The 20,055-nt window shown below is 33.3% G+C and overlaps 1 protein-coding gene across 3 annotated transcripts in view; it reads right to left on the minus strand.

Moving 5' to 3' along the window:
• Positions 1-20,055, minus strand: part of LOC134691278 (neurogenic locus notch homolog protein 1-like) — a 61,253-nt gene that overhangs the window by 39,863 nt on the left and 1,335 nt on the right. For all 3 annotated transcript variants that reach the window (XM_063551713.1, XM_063551712.1, XM_063551711.1), the window contains exons 2-7: positions 7,729-7,863; positions 5,740-5,760; positions 4,309-4,590; positions 2,541-2,849; positions 1,822-2,127; positions 316-612 (exon numbers count right to left, since the gene is read on the minus strand). In XM_063551713.1, the coding sequence (XP_063407783.1) occupies positions 316-612; positions 1,822-2,127; positions 2,541-2,849; positions 4,309-4,590; positions 5,740-5,760; positions 7,729-7,863 (1,350 nt within the window). The remainder of the gene's footprint in view (positions 1-315; positions 613-1,821; positions 2,128-2,540; positions 2,850-4,308; positions 4,591-5,739; positions 5,761-7,728; positions 7,864-20,055) is intronic.

The raw sequence follows: 20,055 nt of genomic DNA on the forward strand, positions 1-20,055 counted from the left end.
TTTGGTCATACTTACTTTTTTTGAGTGAGCTAAAAAGCAATATTGAATGATATTGCAATTTCAGGAAAATCTATATACATGACATACAGATATATGTACATGTATAAGATATTTAAATGTGAGTTCTTTAATCATTTAAATGTGACCCAGTTGCATTTTTCAAAATAGAAAAAACCTTGCAATAATTTCTATTTCTAAATGTGTAGTAGTTTCAAAATTAACAGTTGTCATGGAAATATGATAAATGTGCCTTCCTAATAAAATGAGTTAAGCCTGCTGTCCACAAATTAAATAAACAGACTGAAATAACCTTACCTCCAACCTCCAAAAAGGTCTGATTACTCCTCCCTTCTCCAACTATGTTGGATGCAGTACAAATGTAAAATGTTTCATCTCCGTGTTGAGCATTTGCAATAACTAGAGATGGTGAATTTACAGTACCACCAGAATATTTAGCATTTTGAATATCAACATTTTGTTCCTGTCCGTTTACGATTATTTTCCACTGAACATTGGTATAAGTTGGATTGGCTGTGACAGTACATGGTATAGTTGCTGAACTACCATAGTCTACGGAGTACTGATTAAGTGGAATTACAACTTCTGGAATACCTGAAAAAAAATATGAAAAAATAGGATTAAAACTAAATAGTTTTAGAAAAATCTTCAAGACTTTTCATTTCATTTCTACCATTTATTTACAATTTACAACAAAAACAGAAAAAAAGCCAAATGTATTTTAAAGCATTTGATAAGAACAGGAAATTTTAAATATACATTGTTAATTTCTGTTTGCACAAACAATTACAAACAAATGAAACTGCGAGCTACTGCTCATTGATGATACCCCCGCCGCAAGTGGATAATATAAATAGTGTAAAAATATGCAAGTGGTCGGTAAACAGGAAATTGTCGAGTGATGAATCTGAAAACACATCACACGGTATAGCTGACTTATATAAATCCTGAAACCAAATTTCAGAAATCCTTGTATTGTAGTTCCTAAGAAAAATGTGACGAAAATTTTCAACTTGGCTATCATATGTTAAATCATACAAGTGTTTGGTAAACAGAAAGTTGTCAAGTGATCAATCTGAAAACGCATCACACAGTATAAAAGATTTTCTACCCCAAGTATAGATAATCTTAGCTGTATTTGGCAAAACATTTCAGAACTCAATTCGTTCTATTTTGGCCTTTATTGTTTTTAGCATCAATGATGAGTCATTTTAGACAAAAAGGTGCTGCCATCTGGAGTTCAAAATTTTAAGCAATGCAGTGTAACCTGTGTAATCCGACACTGGGGGACCGAAAAAAAATATGGGATTAAGCAGGGTGTCAGAAAACTCAAGTTTTTTTCTGCAAGGATAGGCATAATTTGAGACCATCAAAATGTGTCGGTTAAGGAAGCTGGCTCGTCATGTTTTAGATTTTTTGTCAGATTTTCGGAATCCTCTGGTTTTATCCATTTGAATGCCTTGAAAAAATTTCCCTGGTGACCCCCATTTTTCTTTTTGAAAATCTTTTACATGTATAATGATAAGCCATCGGTAAAAGTCTTATAAAATTTTAATTACTTTTTAACAGTTTTTGAGAACTTCAACTTGTCAATGATAAAGCTATAATAGGTCAAGAGAGAATATTTTCCCGCCACATTTTCAATGGCTAATATCTTGAAGACAAGCATGGTGACCTATATATTTTTTTTGCTCTTTAGATTCCTTTATACATGCCCTATCCATAATCTAGTGTTTTGAAAAGTTAATTACCATTTTAAGCATGGTATCTATGATGAAATTATTGATTATATATTTAACTAACCTCCAGCGATCTCTAATGTAGTGCCAGAACTACTAGTACCTACAGCATTCGTAGCAGAGCAAACATATCTTCCTGCGTCACCAGAAACCGTGTTCGATATGATCAATGATGGGCTTCCTACAGTCGATCCTTGATATTTCTGGTTGCTATTCGTAGACAGATCGATAGCCACTAACTGATTCTGACTATTGTATTTTGACCAGGAAACTGATGTTGCCACAGGGTTAGCGTTTACTGTACAGGAAAGTGTAGCAGTTGTCCCGTAAGTAAACTGATGTGTTGCTAGAGTAGACACTGCTGGGACCTCTGTAAAATAGCACCAAACAATCAAAGTGCTTGAAAGCACTGCAAGCACTAGGTAAATATTGCTTTAATTTATCAGTGGGAAGCAAAATTAAACATTGCATTGGTAGTAGTGTATTCAACAAAAATTATAAACAAAGGAAGATAACTCCAATTTAATAAAGATTACTTTAACAATGACATCATTGATATTTTAGAACAAATATTAGTATCCTGCACCTAAATGTACAAATTATGTTATATTTATGAAAAGTATACCATCATTTTGTAACATGAATATCTGATTATACATTTCATCGATAAACTTCTGGAAATGTTCATAAATAGGATATATTGGATCTTAAAATCAATGAACTATATTGTGTATATATCAAATGGTATCTATGATGAGTATATTGATTATATTTTTAACTAACCTCCAGTGATCGTTAATGTTGTAGTGCCAGAACTACCCGTACCTGCAGCATTCGTAGCAGAGCATACATATCTTCCTGCATCACCAGAAACCGTGTTTGATATGATCAATGATGGGCTTCCTACAGTCGATCCTTGAAATTTCTGGTTGCTATTCGTAGACATATCGATAGCCACTAACTGATTCTGACTATTGTATTTTGACCAGGAAACTGATGTTGCTGCAGGGCTAGCAAGTACCATACAGGAAAGTGTTGCAGTTGTTCCGTAAGTAAACTGGTGTGTTGCTGATGTAGACACAGTTGGTACCACTGTTAAATAGCATTAGACAAAAATTAGAGAGTCCAACTCACTCCGGGAGCTTGTGTCGCTCACCTGATATTTTTATTTACAATTGATGCATAAATAAATGCAATCTTCATATACTTTTGCTTTTGTTTCAGAGATATAAGCCAACAACTGCATTTTACCCATATGCCATGTCTACCATGTTGGTACCACTGTTAAATAGCATTAGACAAAAATTAGAGAGTCCAACTCACTCCGGGAGCTTGTGTCGCTCACCTGATATTTTTATTTACAATTGATGCATAAATAAATGCAATCTTCATATACTTTTGCTTTTGTTTCAGAGATATAAGCCAACAACTGCATTTTACCCATATGCCATGTCTACCATGTTGGTTGAAAGGCAGGGTCATTGTACACATTTTTTAAACTTAATATCATAATGCTGATTAGGGATAAGTTTGGTTAAATTTGTCTCAGTTGTTTCAGAGGGTAAGACTTTTGTTAAAGATTACAAAAATTTACGAAAAATTTGTTAAAAATTAAAGGACAATAACTCTTTTTAGGAGTAAACTGACCATGTTGGTCATATTGATTTATTTGTAGATCTTACTTTGATGAAAATTATTGCTGTTTAAAGTTTATCTCTATCTATAATTATATTCAAGATACATGTAACAACCAAAAAATGCAAAATTTCCCCAAAATTACCAATTCAGGGGCAGTAACCCAACAACAGGCTGTCCAATTTGTATGATAATTATAGGGCAGATAGATCTTGACCTGATAAACAATTTAACCTCAATGTCAGATTTGCTTTAAATGCTTTTAGGTTTCAGAGATATAAGCCAAAAACTGCATTTACCCCAATGTTCTATTTTAAGCCATGTTTGCCATCTTGGTTGCTGGAAGGGGTCATCATGAAAAAAAAATTGAACTAGATTGCCTATTGATGATTTTGGTAAAGTTTGGTTAAATTTGGCCCAGTAATTTCAGAGGAGAAGATGTTTGTAAAATTTAATGACAACACACAACCGACGACAGACGATGATGGAAAACAATAACAGACAACAGAGGAGGACAGACAAAGGATGACAAATGCCAAGTGATGAGATAGAGGTATTCTTACTTTTGATTTTGCAGTATCTATCCTCTTAGCCTGTATTGTTGAATGTATTTTGTTATTTTTTTTATTTCAATTGTTTCATTTTTTTTTAGCCATCTGCAAAAAAGGAATATTTTTCCTGTTGTGATTAGTCTGCTTTTTCATTGCATACAAATATTACAAAGGGTAGCATTTACATATGACCAATTATTTTCCTTTAAAAAACCCATCATTATTTCCCACAAACTAATGTCATGAATGTTATGGTGTGTGGTATATTGGAGTGCAATTTAGGTAATTGTGAAATAAGCAACCAAAAAATAGAGCAGTGTGGAAATTTTCCATGCTAACAGTAAGTCAATATTAATTAATGTTACCTCCATTATCACTAGCCCCACTAGACTGCACAATATTTTCAGACTTCACATAACTTCCAGAATTTACATAATTTCCAGAATTTACATAACTTCCAGATTTCACATAGTTTCCAAATTTCCTATAAGTCCCATATTTTCTATAAGTCCTAGATGTTCTATAGTTCCTTGATCTGCTATAGTGTCTAGATTTTCTATAGTTCCTAGATTTGCTATAAGTCTTAGATTTAACATACGTTCCAGAACCACTGTTGCTTCTATAACCATTGCCATATCTGCTAGAACCTGCACAAAATTAAGTATATGTATATTAAGGTGGTACCCAACACTTGCACTTAAATTAATTTGGCTTGCTCATTTTTCATAAAATTTTGTCAAAGTAATTACTTTGACCCTTTATCAAAAATATAAAAATTTCAAAAATTTTGAACCAACCGTTTTGTCAGAAAAATTACACTGGTTATATAGCAAGTTTGACAAACACCAATTTTGATCATAGAGAAGCTTAATATTCCTTTTACAACACAATGTTATTAAAACTTTTAGCTGACTTTACAGAGTTATCTCCCTGTAGTGTTAGGTATCACCTTAAGTTAATGTATTGAGCATGCCTGGTCATTTATGTAAAAATGTTAATGATACAATAACTGTATAGCAGGTTATTTTCACATTTGTACAATTTCTGGGATTTTCATTGAATAAAATATACGAAATATTTTGGTAGTTATTTATGATGTTGGTGGATTCAAAACTTTTATCATTACCTTTGCAAGTGGTGTTTTAATTGGCAGAATTTATTTTGGCGATTTTGTTCTATTCCCAAATATAAGTGTAAATTTACACTCCGAGAAAATAACACCTTTTACTGTTACTGTTTGGGTACATCATACTCACTGCTACAATTTGGTCTAGAAAGTTGTATAACACTATTTTAGTTCAAAGAACATGAAACTGAAAATGTTATTAATGTTTTATTATACTATAGATCATATTTATACAGATTGTTTGGAGCAATTGCAGCTCAGAAAAGTTGTAAGAAATTGTGTAAACCGGTTCGAGTACACAGTTGTTGTCCTTTGATTTGGGCAACCTAAAAAATTGTAAAAAATTAGCATTTCGAAAGATGTCAAAAGCTTTCAAGACCCCCTTAATATAAAATTGAACATATTTTGAGTACAAGCTAATTGAGTTTTCTAAAATTTTGATATAATTTGTCCCAAAAGTAATACAAAAGTAAGAAGTACAACACACTGTAAAAATATAATTCAGAAAGCCCAGGTGGGATTTTTTTAAATTTTCATTTATTGTCTTAAAGAAATGCACTACAAAATAACTGTGGTCTCAGGCCTTAAATTTATAACTAAAAGTTTTCACTTTTCACATTTAATTTTTCATACACTTTACCAATACCATTAGCGTTAAAGGTTTACATACCTGTTGTAGTCTTGGAATTTTCTGTAATTTAAAATAAAACAAACCCTTAAAAAATGCATCTTTTTTTTAAGTGTTAATTAAATACACCTAATAAATATCTACAATATGAATAACAGGACATTCTGTGTGCTTTAGTAGAAACAAGGCAAGTACCAGTTTTAAAGTCTTTGGTATGAACATGTACAAGCCATGGTTCAAACCCATTACCTCCAATACTCATAGTGAACAAGCTATCATGATACCACAGAGGCATTGAGTTGTCTTCGAAGTTCATATACAGTTATCATACATGTACAACACCAATAAGAACATTGTTTTAAATTGTTGATCATGATCATAGAAATTGCATATTTTAACAAATCACAATAACATGTAGTATGCAATTAGATAGTTCTATTTACCCAGAATATATTTGAATCTGAAATATTTTACATTTATTTCAAAAACATATGGCATTATGGTATCAGCTATCATGTGACCTTCTGTTTCACCACATCCACACTTTTAGTGCTGCTGTTAGGCATATTTTTTTCAAAGGAAAATAAAAACTTTTTTGTTAATGGTGGCCATCTTGGTTGGTTGGCAGGGTCACGCCACACATTTTTAAAACTAAATACCCCAATGATGATTGTGGCCAAGTTTAATTTAATTTGCCCTTGTAGTTTCAGAGAAGAAGATTTTTTGAAAGAATACTAAAATTTTAGAAAAATGGTTAAAAATTTCCTATAAAGGGCAATAACTCCTTATTGGGTCAACTGACAGTTTTGGTCATGTTGACTTATTTGTAGATCTTACTTTGCTGAACATTATTGCTGTTTACAGTTTATCTCTATCTATGATAATATTCAAGATAATAACCAAAAACTGCAAAATTTCCTTAAAATTACTAATTTGGGGGCAGTAACCCAAAAACGGATTGTATAATTTGTCTAAAAATTTCAGGGCAGATTGATCTTGACCTAATAGACAATTTAAGCCCTGTCAGATTTGCTCTAAATGCTTTGGTTTCAGAGTTATAAGCCAAAAACTACATTTTACCCTTATGTTCTATTTTTAACCATCATGACCATGGTGGCCATCTTTGTTGGTTGGCAGGGTCATGCCACACATGAAAAAATGTTAAAAAAATTTATTCTACGCTAGAACTATCCTGAACTTACTTCACAAATACTGAAAACTTCTTTTTTGATAAAAGGGTTGTGTTATTTTTTATTTGTAATATTTATTGACCAATTTATTATTTTGTATACTACATTTTGCACACAATGTGCCTGAGTGTATTAATAATTTTGTCTTGTTTTGATATCCATTTTTTAAACTAGAAACCCCAATGATGATTGTGGCCAAGTTTGGTTAAATTTTGCCCCGTAGTTTCAGAGGAGAAAATTTTTGTAAAAGTTTACAGACGACGGACGGCGGACGCCAAGTGATGAGAAAAGCTCACTTGACCTTTCAACAATTCACCAAGTTGATGGAAACATTTTTAAATTATTGTCCGAAAACTAGAAAATTACCCTTTTTTAAGGATAAAACTTCATAACACGGGAATGAAAAATCTGAAATTTATAAAAATTGAAAGAGAGCTTACGTCAATTCAACAAAGTTTCATAAAAGTTGGTAGAAGTGTTTTTTAGTACATGTAGTAATTGTCCAAAGTGTTGACGCTGGACAGATGCATGGACAACCTTATCCCATAATATGTTCCGTCTTAGACGGGCGTATAAAAACAGGCCAACTTTAAATAGCCTAAAAGTGGTGTTTAAAAGTGGTTTAAAAAAGAAAGAAATAAGAAATAGAAACAAAGGGGGGTGCTTCTTACTGCACTCTCAAACTTTCTTTACCAATAAATACTAACCGCCACAAAATAGCCCAATATTAAACCCTGAAAGTGGCATTCAACACCTATCAATCAATCTATGTCCTGAATCCTAGCTGGAACACATAGATGTCGGTCTTAGAACCCTGAATATATACTATATTTCACATTACCTGGAGAAAAATATCTTGGAAATTGTCTTGTATACCCTTTATTAACTTGTAAGGCTTGATAGACAGGATGATAAGTTTTATGTCTGTTTTGACTACGGCTGCTAGGATAGCCTGATTGTGCAGCTGGATAAAAACCTAAAATAGAAAGAAAGAAAATGATCCAAACAACCTGAAAAAGTGAGATCAAATTATAACTTAATTTTTATATTCACTTTCATAAATAGTTGCTTCAAATTATAAAAGTTAATTAGAACCAAGAAGTTTTAATAGTTTTCATGTTTTGTACTCCTAATTTGAATATTCATGATATATGTTCATGATGTAAATTCAATTGTTTGTCTTTTATTAGAAGTGTTAACCATGTTAACATTCATTTTTCTTTTTTAAATTTTCAAAGATTTAATTGGTTTAAGTGAGTCATAGAGTTGAATACATGTACATTGTATATCATGTGTCATGTATGTTACAGAGAATTTAGAAAAGAAATTACACACGAGAAAGGTCACACTAAGGTAATTGTATATGAAAAACATTTAGCAGCAAATTGTTGGCTGGAAACAATTAAAATAAATCTAAATTTGGACAAACTAAAGACTTTTCTATAGAAAAAAGTTTTGGTATATATAAGTTTAATGATTAAAACAAGCCATTTAGCAGAGACATATAATTATATGTCTCTGCATTTAGTAATAAAAAACAGATGCATATTTTTTTTTAGTTTGAAGTCGCATAATCATGATCATGATGATTATGACTTTAATCATGCTAATCATTCAGTTTGCAATATTAGTTGAATAGAAATAAGAAGATGTGGTTTTATGAGTCCCAATCAATGAGACATGCAATTTCTAATATTTCTTATAATAACTGTACACCATGCAATGAGGAACACTAAGGGTGTCAAAAAGCAAATAAGGCAAATCAGGGTGTTACCAGCATGGTCCAAATAATTATGACAGTCGAAGTAAGGCGTCAAAGAAAAAAATATAATAGCCTTACAAGACGTCATAATTATTTGCACTAGGTGCAACCCATTTAAATCAGGGAGTATGTCGAAGGATTTATAGTAAGACTATACTTTACCAATCTTTGGTCTGGGTTTTTTTCTAAGTCAGAACAAAATTTGTGCACTTAATCAAGCACAATAATCATGATAATTTATTTTAGTTTTTCAAGGTATTTTTTTTCTTTCAAATTTAGCACTCTCGTGACTGTAAGCAGAGGGGGATTTAGGGGGCAGGGAGCCCCCCCTTTTTTAGGAAAAAATTTGGTTGCTTATATACGGAATCACTGAAGGGTAACTGGAGCAGGCCCCCTCTTACTCTTAGGTCAGTCAGTGGGCCCCTACTTATGAAAATTTCTGGATCCGCCACTGGTAAGGTTTTAGGAAAGTCTAGATTGACTTGATTCACAATCATCAGCTGTTTAACAACAAATGGCTTCTCCCATACAGAAACTTATAAAACAATCATTGTATATAGCTCTATGTCTCTGTTTCATCAAAAAATGAAATTGGGGATCAGAATATTTTCATATGTGTTTTTATAGGAATAAACCATAACTCTCATGGCTGTTTTAAAAATAGTGGTTCTCAGCTAGGTCGAAATCTAAAAAGTGAGAGTGATTACAAAATATGAAGGATAAGTTGATAGTATTGTCTTTTTGAAGTTGATGTTCTGCAAACGAATTTTGCGAGATTCTTGGTTGTGTATTGAGAATGGGGAGAGCAACGTGTATACATACGGTATATCTATAATACTAAAATTACGAGGTCCATCATCACGTAAAAACGACGAATCAAAGAATTCAACTTTATATTTAACTAATATAGTACAAAGGTGTAGATTAAAAATTACACCACTCCAGGCCCTTTTGTTTTCCACATAATTAATATTGCCAAAATTTAATGAAGAAGTTCCGGGTCGAGTCCGATACCGATACCAATAGTACATTCACCTGTTACCTATTACCTTATCTGTACGTTACGCATCTGACAGGCGCACCACCAAACGGTGTATTCAGGATTACTATGCTATATACACGGGTCATAATCTGAGGATTGACACTACTAAATTGTCAAGTTGTTACCTATTGTAGTATTTTAATCAGTAAGACTTTCTAAGATAACAAATCTGGACTAAAAATAAGGCGTATAGGTACAGTTTTCAATTTGTTTGTGGGCATGCATGACATAAAACAACGAATCAAAGAGTTCAACTTTATTCATAACTAATATATTACAATGTTGTTGATAATTAAAAATGTCTCCATTCCAGGACCTTTTGTTTTCTAAATAATTAATATTACCAATAATTGATAAGTTCCAGTTCGACGAGTTCAAACATGCAGAAAGATTTGAAAGCACCCGTACGAAATAAGTAGTAGGATTCCACACAGACACTAGTAGGAATGAAGTAGGAATCCACCTAGATTCAAAGATTCTATATAGAAAGTAGACGGACATGGAAAATGAACAAAAGTCTGACTGGATTTTTTAATATTCCTACTTCAAAAATCCTACTACCTAGGTGGAATTGTTAAAGTCTGTATAGATTTTTTCTTGTTTTGAAAATCTGAGTTGATTATTTATTTTCCTACTACATGTTTAAAATTCCGACCAGAATTTATTTATATATTCCTACCAGAAAATCTTTCTACCTGGAAAGTTATCTTGAACTGGATTCCTGTTTGCAAATAACACACATTTTGCAATGTTAAATGCAAGCAAGTTCCAGTTCACAAATTCAAAAGTTTGAGGGGAAAGATTGAAAAGTTGTGTTGGAATACAATGATGCAAGCTAGGGTCACACAACATAACAATGTAGAAATGTAAGAAAATATGGATAATCAAGACTAAAGGTAATTCTTATACATTCAAGATGATTTTTTTTATCTGCCTGCCAAAAATATTTAGTTATCAATTAATAATTCATTAATAGTGCATAATCTTACTCATTATTTGTTCTTTAAACTAATTTAGATCTACATGTACTTTATGTATAACACTTTCTATAGCTTGCATATATTGCATGCAGTTTCCTTAAACATTTCAAAAGTCTATTTGTTTAAAAAGGAATTGATTCCATGAATTTCCTTTGTTCTTTGTTGTTGAGATTCAAACTTATCATTGACCCAGTTGTGTATTTTTGAATATACACTTACATTTTGTATATTTTTAGATTCCTACCAGAAAATATTTTTTTCTGGGTGGAATTTTGAAAAATTCCTACCAGGTTTTCTAGTAGGAATTTTATTTTCCTACCAAATTATTCCTCCTAATTTGCATATTCCTGGTAGGAATATACAATATTCCTCCTAAGAAATTCCTGCTAATTTAAATTTTTCGGCTATTTTCCGTGTGGATTCCTACTACTGTCTGACTGGAATATTACTCTTTTCTGGTAGGAATTCAAAGCAATTTTCCTACTATATTCCGTGTACATTCCATACAGATTGTTTCATACAGGCGAGAGAAAACTGTGTATCTTATAATCGGCATTACTTTATCAGATGACAATACTAATACTAAAATAAGGCTTGCGCATAGTTATATACTTTAATTCATTCACAGACACGCGATATCACGGGTGTGTTCTAGTAATTTTAAATATGCAGACCATTCGTCACAACTCGGCCGATTCCGTACCTTCCTCTCACCGATACATAAAAATCATAAACTGAGAAATAATAAAATGTCAGAGATGTCTCTATTCTCACTTTAACTCACGCCTGAGCAGGCATATTGGTGTTCTGCTAGAACAAATGAACGTAAGGTTATTACACAGAATATAATAAAACGAAGAAATTAAGTCAGACAGAACATGATGGTAAAACATGTAGACAAAACACTTTGATTAACAGCAGGGGCGGATCCAGCAATTTTAAAAAGGGGGTTTCCTAACCCAGGACAAAAGGGGGGGGGTCCAATTTCACCATGATGTCCCCATTCAAATGCAATGATCGTCCAAAAAAGGGGGTTCCAACCCCCGGACACCCTCTTCCCCCTCTTGAACCGAATGTTCTGTCTAGTTAAACCTCATACTTATAAAAAGAATACCCACTGAGCAGTTAAAGCGTTGTACTTTCTATATAAAAGGTGGTAGTGACGTACCACTGGAATATGTCACCTTTACGATTTTTACATTACATCGGTACAGACCACGCGAAACCAAAACATTATGGAAAAAGGTAACATCTGTACCTATGCAATATATGAAGGACTATGAATAGGTATATATATATTTGGAATCTGATTTATATGAAAAGGGTAACAGAACCCCAGCGATACCTCCTCATCAATTAAGTATTGAAGTGCCCCAATCCTTTTCCACGATTTTGAGGGACATACGAAACAGATGTGTATTTTTTAAACCAAAATGTCTAGCATAACACAGAAAGCCTCCAATGACTAGTCATCATAAGGTCGACATGTGAATAAACAGCCGACAACTTCTGATGTACTCAGTGGGAGAGCGGTTGTTATATCAGATAATTGGTAGGCCAGTTGGAACATCTTTGACCCCCCCCCCCCCCCCCAAAAAAAAAAAAAAAATCTGTCAAAAGTCTTGCCATTGTGTCTGTAAATCTTCTAGCTGTATCATTAAACCAACTGTCTGCTACAGTATAGAACTTAAGACAACAATAAAGAGACCGGACAATGGCCGAATCATGCAAGTCGATGATTGATTCTCGCGTGATCTATTAGGTCACTATTTATTAATCTGCATGACAGTAACACCAGTGGCGGATCCAGAAATGACATAAGAGGGGGCCCGCTCCAGTCACGCTTCAGTGATTCCCTATATAAGCAACAAAATTTGTTTCCAAAAAAGGAGGGGCCCAGGCCCCCTGCCCCCCCTAAATCCGCCTATGAACACATTGTCAATGGGTTAGTCACGGAAAGAGGTGCAAATGGAAGAGTGAAGTCAGTTTTGTGGTCTGAAGTAATTTTGAGTCAATTTTCAGCAATAGTGGTGTCTTGATAATCTTTCCACTCTTGTTTTTACATTACTAAGAAAATACATTGTCAGCAAGCTGCTGATTGTTGGAATTTGAGTATATCACTTCCAATGGGATTTGAACTAAATTAATAGTCCTAGCCAATGAAATGACATGAAAGATACAAAATTAACGACAGGGAAGCATTTATGAGAGATGAGAGGAACTACTTCTGGGGAAATCATATAACCCCCGCCCACCCCCCACGACCACAGAGACATTAATTCCATAAATTTCTTAGAATCTGAGATGACAACCGGGAAGATAAACAAGAATTGCGTTTTGTGTCTCACTACACTACTACTTATTCAAAGTTCCTTTTTCATTAGTATTGTTATTTTGAAATATTGGTAATGTACCTGAAAAGTACTACATAATAATGTACTTTTCCAGTACAATAATTGTCTATGACTAAATTTTTACTCGAACTATTGAGCAAAAAAAGTATCTGAATAATTAACAATTAAGTACTATAAAATCATGTACAAAAAATGTACTTTTCCAGTACTAAATATGAATGGTTATTGTATATTAGTACTTTGAATGAAGAGTACCCTTTTTATTTGATACTTTATGTACTGTAACATTCACGTTTTTAATTTTAAATGTGGATCAATGTTTTTACTGCTTCAACATTCATTTCATTTAATCTTACTTTTTATTTATATACATGCATTTTCTTAATAGCAAAATATACGAAATAAGGAGAAAAAGACCAGAACAAGTTCCCCAACACACTGAGTATGACTTGCTCTGTTCATGGTAAAGCTATCTTTAAAACCAAATTTACCACACACGTGTTTTGCAATTCTATACTAAAAACATTATATTTAATTCCTAACTATGAGAGTACGTACACGGTCCAAGTTGCGTGTGCCGCTTCCCCAAATAGGAGTTATACTACCTCTGTGTACTCAAATTATATATTGTTAAATGGGTATTTTTCGAAAAGGAATTTGTCTTTGTTTCATACTAAGCAGTTAAATATTATCCGGTCCAGTACTGAAGTTCATAGAATACGATACAAGCTATTTTTAGGAGTTAACCAATCAAATTGTCAACCCTTTTTCCCATTTACAAGCTTTAGAAACCACATCCCCTCAAGTTTCAAAGATAATTTGTAGAAACACCAAATAAAAAGAATAATTATTAAAATTACCCATATACCGGTATGAATGTTAATGACTCAGATTTTTCCCTCCAACGAAATGCGGGGCTAATTTCCCACAAACTTCAATTCAGGAAACATATTTTGTTCAACCCTTTTTTGTATGAATTCGATTTCGACGTATACCATGTGGTGGTGATACATATACACCATTTATACTGTGCAGTGCTTTTGATTTGAGTTTAAACTGTGGTTTCACAGTTTGTACAGTTTTCCTCACCTGTAACCATGGTAACGAATACGGTCGATGACACTGTCACAGCTTATGGTATATGTTATACATCAAAACTATACGTAAACATGATTGACGTCATTTAGTAAAATAAAACGATCATGTAGCGCAATATGTTTAATTTCATAAAATTTGTTATTAATAAATTGTAATACAAAAGTTATTTTGATTTTTTATATATCACAAGATGTTGTATATCAATTGAGCGAGTATTTTACTTGATAAAACATATGAAGGAAAAAACGCAAGAGATGTAATAAAAAAATCATACCAAGAAGTTATGAAAGGTAATCATTTATAGAACGAACGTTTGCGTGTGGTTTGTAAAGTTGAAAAAAGTAAAATAACAAAAATACCGAACTCCGAGGATATTTCAAAACGGAAAGTCCCTTCTCAAATGGCAAAATCAAAAGCTCAAACACATCAAACAAATGAATAACAACTGTCATACTACTGACTTGGTACAGTCTTTTTCTTATCTTTTCTGTGAAGGACGCCTCCGGGTAAGCGAATTTCTTGCTAAATTGTAGACCTGTTGGTAACCTTCTGCTGTTGTTTGTTCTATGGTCGGGTTGTTGTCTCTTTGACACATTCCCCATTTCCATTTTCAATTTTACATTTTTTATAGCTAGAAAAGATCTTGGATAACATGAAAGGAGCGTTTTTTTTTATATAACATAATTTGATATCAATTCATATACAATGGGTGGAATGTGTTTTTGATTGAATTAAATCAGCTCTTATCGTGTGTCGGGTACGCTATATTATATATATATATATGTTTTTAGATATATCACGTTAATATTTGATAGGTAAATATATACTTAACAGCAGGCGTCCTTACGAACATGACTATAAAATACACGATTACTAGTAAGTAAAACATAGAGATAGTAAGTATTTTGTAAAAAGCAAAACGAAGATAAAAAAAAATCATATCATACGACCTTTTAGTTATGCTGTTTTTTTTTTTTTTTTTTTTTTTTTTTTTTTTTTTTTTTAAATATTTCCAATATTACATTCGGTTTAGATTCTAAACAATGAGTGCACTGTCACACTATAATTTATCATCAGGACATATTTGGTCAATATTATATACCGGTCAGACCTTGAAATATCACAGCGATATAGCTCCCACAACAAGCATATGAACAGTGTAAACTGATTTTGGTCGTCTTGAACGAATTTACGCACTTTGTTCTGAATTAAATTGCTAAGTCGATTTTAACCTTTTCACTTGAGAGACAACCATTACAACAAGTGTATCATTTTTATGTTGAAAATCTATTCCGATTCTAAAAGACGGCATTATAAGTGAATGTGTTCAGTTCCAGTAATTGGATCTAAAATTGAGAAAGGAAATGGTGAATATGTCAAAGCGACAACCACCCGACCATAGAGCAAACAACAGCCGAAGGCAACCAATTGGTCTTCAATGTAGCGAGAATTCCCGCACCCGTAGGTGTCCTTCAGCTGGCCCCAAAAATGTGCATAATAGTACAGTGATAATGGACGTCATACTAAACTCCGAATTATACACAAGAAACTAAAATTTAAAATCATACAAGACTAACAAAGGCCAGAGGCTCCTGACTTGGGACAGGCGCAAAATTGCGGCGGGGTTAAACATGTTTATGAGACCTCAACCCTCCCCCTATACCTCTAGCCAATGTAGAAAAGTAAAAGAATAACAATACGCACATTAAAATTCAGTTCAAGAGAAGTCCGAGTCCGATGTCAAAAGATATAACAAAAGAAAATAAATAAAATGACAATAATACATAAATAACAACAGACTACTAGCAGTTAACTTGCATGCCAGCTCCAGACCTCAATTAAACTGATTGAAAGATTATGTCTTCATCATATGAATATCAGGTACAATCCCTCCCGTTAGGGGTTAAGTATCATACTATCATAAAATATATGAGAAGAACATAACCCGTGTCAAGCCAACAACTGGTTTTTTTTAGAAATAAATGTGTTCAGTTCCGATGCAAAGACCCTATCAGTGAATCAATGTTAAAGCCAAAATATGCAATCTTTAATGACCTGACAACAGTATCGTAACTATATCACCTTTAAATAGGTCTATTTAAAGATTTTGTTAGTTTCTGAGGAGAATACTGACATTTTTGTGCTTTATAAAGAATATTTCCATAAAATTTTGGATGTGAAATACCTGAACGTATAAGATGTCTGCATGTTGAGTTATATTTACGAATTATTTCCTTATTCCGGTGATAAAATTTAGTAAATGTTTTGACCAGTTTGTGATATCGAAAACCCTGGTGTAATAATTTTTCAGTAATACATAAATTTCCACCATTTTTAATGTTAATTTATCTTTACTTATTCATTCAGATTAATAAGCTGTGTATCAAAATCGAAATTAACTTGGAATACATTCAACATGAACAGCATATACATAATAGTCAGACGAATAATGAAACCACAATGTCAGTATGATTTAACACAGATCAATTATTTTCTTTTTATTCTTCATTCAATGTAATAAATATATAATTTATTGTTTTATTGGTTATACTTTTTCCATCATTCGTTTTTTCATCCAGGAAATATTCAAATTCCAATAAAAGATATGTATATACAACATATGTGCCTTCCGACATGTCAAAATCTCCAATATCTCTAATAGCCGCGTACATGGGGCATACACAATAAGGTTATTTGCTTAAAACTGTGATTACCTAGCCAGAATGCCAGAGACTCCCGGCTTACACAAACTTAAAACTGTGATTAACTAGCCAGAATGCCAGAGACTCCAGGCTTAGACAAACTTAAAACTGTGATTAACTAGCCAGAATGCCAAAGACTCCAGGCTTAGACAAACTTAAAACTGTGATTAACTAGCCAGAATGCCAGAGACTCCCGGCTTAGACAAACTTAAAACTGTGATTAACTAGCCAGAATGCCAAAGACTCCAGGCTTAGACAAACTTAAAACTGTGATTAACTAGCCAGAATGCCAAAGACTCCAGGCTTAGACAAACTTAAAACTGTGATTAGCTAGCCAGAATGCCAGAGACTCTCGGCTTAGACAAACTTAAAACTGTGATTAGCTAGCCAGAATGCCAGAGACTCTCGGCTTAGACAAACTTAAAACTGTGATTAGCTAGCCAGAATGCCAGAGACTCCCGGCTTAGACAAACTCAAAACTGTGATTAGGTAGCCAGAATGCCAGAGACTCCCGGCTTAGACAAACTTAAAACTGTGATTAACTAGCCAGAATGCCAGAGACTCCCGGCTTAGACAAACTTAAAACTGTGATTAACTAGCCAGAATGCCAGAGACTCCCGGCTTAGATAAACTTAAAACTGTGATTAGCTAGCCAGAATGCCAAAAAGGGACGAAAGATACCAAAGGGACAGTCAAACTCAAAAATCTAAAAACAAACTGACAACGCCATGGCTAAAAATGAAAAAGACAAACAGACAAACAATAGTACACATGCCACAACATAAAAAACCAAAGAATAAACAACACGAACCCCACCAAAAACTAGGGGTGATCTCAGGTGCTCCGAAAGGGTAAGCAGATCCTGCTCCACATGTGGCATCCGTCGTGTTGCTTATGTGATATTAAATCCGGTAAAGTCTAATTCGGTAGGTCACATTCATGAAAGGGAAGGGGATTGCAGTTACGACGTAAGGAACATATCCGATATTATTTGTGAAACGGTTATTCCATAACGGTCAACCAACTCGATATGGCGTCCGTAAAATTTATTAAGGGATGATTTCAACTTCACCATTTGAAACTCTTGGTTTAATAGCTTCCTTGTGAGCAGCAACCCTCTATCAAGAAAATCATGATAGGAAATGCAAGCACGGGAATATCGTTTCAATTGGGAAAAATATACCCCGTATGCAGGTGTTTTGCTTCTTAGAAATGGAAAGTTCACAATTGGAAAGCTGAAATCATCTCTTTTGTCGTAAAAGTTTTGTTTTTAACCGAGCCTCATGGTCAATTTTTTAGATGTAAGTCAAGACATGAAGCCGACTTAACTGTTTCTGTAGTATCCTTTATCTCTAGTTCAATGGGATAGTGAAAGAACATCATCTATAGAGCGGAAAGTAGAGTTAAAGGATATTGCTAACTTTTTATTTGTCTTCCTAAGAAGTTCCTGCATGAAGTCAGCCTCATAATAATAAAGAAGTAAGTCGGCAAGTAGAGGGGCACAGTTTGTTCCCATTGGAATGCCGATAGTCTGTTGAAAAACACGTCCTCCAAACGTAGCAAATATGTTGTCAATCAAAAAATCAAGCATCTTGATAATTTCAGTTTCAGAGAATTTTTTGTTTGAATCAGAGTGATCCTTTACAAAGTAGGATTTATTCCTTCCTAAGACAAGATAATTGAATGTATCTACGTTGGTCATTCTTTTTTATGAAGCAAAGCAATACCAACTCTTTCAATTTGTCTTTTAGCTTGGAATGTGGAATACTTGTGTAAAGAGTAGAAAAGACAAATGTTTTAATACTGTTACAAGATGAAAGAGAGTTAGATTGTATGAACTCTAAAAGCTAGATCTTTGGAATTTTTAAATATCCACATCTGATTCACGCCACCTTAGAATAGGCAGTTTCACAATAACTTTGAAGCTCGTCTTTGATTGCTGATAAAATAGATGTTAATAATTTAGAAAGAGGTTTCGTGGAGCACTTGGAAGACTCAGCAGTATACCGTTGTTTGCAAGGACACTTATGTAGTTAAGGTATCCAATACAGTGATAGAAGATCCAGTTCTTCATCTTTGGTTGAAATTCCAAAGAAACAAAGAACAGACCTATGATTATCCAGAATTTGCTCTTTGGTATGTGTCGTGAGGGTATATGTTGAGTTTCCAAGTGAATTGTCAATACCTAATTCGTTTAACGTACGTTGAAAACTGAGAGAAAGATGTTCATGAAAATGGACAGTGAACCGATAATTCAGAACAGCAATTTGAAATTATTCATAGGACTTCAATTTGAACAGGATTCAGGTAGATTTATGTGATCACTTTACAAAGGATAAACTGTCGGAATCAGATGAATAATTGGGGAACCTTTAGATTTATTTGTAAAAAAAGAAAACACATATAAAGTGGAGCATAACATATATCTTTATCCGAATGCTGTTACTAAACAATGTCCTAAGTCTAAAAGAAACAGAAAAGTTTCCATTTTTGGTATAGTTGGAGGAAAAACGTGCTCTATGCCTTCCACAAATTCACGGATGCCCGCAACATGCAAAATAACGGATTTCAGCCGTTTTTTCGTCCAAAATCTTATCCTTGACACAAATTTCAGGTTAAATTATGTTTATTCAAGCAGCACATAGAACTTTGACTTTAAAAGTAAAGATTCAATGAATTACCAATAATAACTTTGGGGTTTTGGGCCTATGATGATGTAGTTTAAGGGGGGGGGGTGCAATTAGGTAAAACATTCTTTAAAAACAACATGTATTCATGACTCTCTTTATGAAATTGAAAGTAAAGTTAAGTTTAGTTACATTTAATATAGGAAATTATTGTTTCACCCATCATTTTGAGCAAATATAGGATGATATCATACTTTAGTCTATAACTTTTACCGGTTTCTTTATTTCAACAAAAGTGTTTTTTGGCATTTCCATAACCAGGCACTTCACTTTCAATTAGTTTGGTAAGAACTGACCACACATTGAGAGTGCATTTCAAGTCAATGATTGCGTTGGTACACTTTAAATCACTTATTCAACTTGAGTACAAGTTTTAATCATACTATGAATAGTTTTACTTAAAAATACACGGCGCATTTAAAAAAAAAAAAAAAGTTATATTGCCCCCAAAACCAACAGTATATTTTCCCATACTCTACGGAAATATTGTGTTCAAATTTAAAAACAAGGTTTTTACAGAAGAAAATGTTGTCCGTTATAGGG

This window comes from Mytilus trossulus, chromosome 11, assembly GCF_036588685.1.
Source record: "Mytilus trossulus isolate FHL-02 chromosome 11, PNRI_Mtr1.1.1.hap1, whole genome shotgun sequence".
Taxonomy (NCBI): domain Eukaryota; kingdom Metazoa; phylum Mollusca; class Bivalvia; order Mytilida; family Mytilidae; genus Mytilus; species Mytilus trossulus.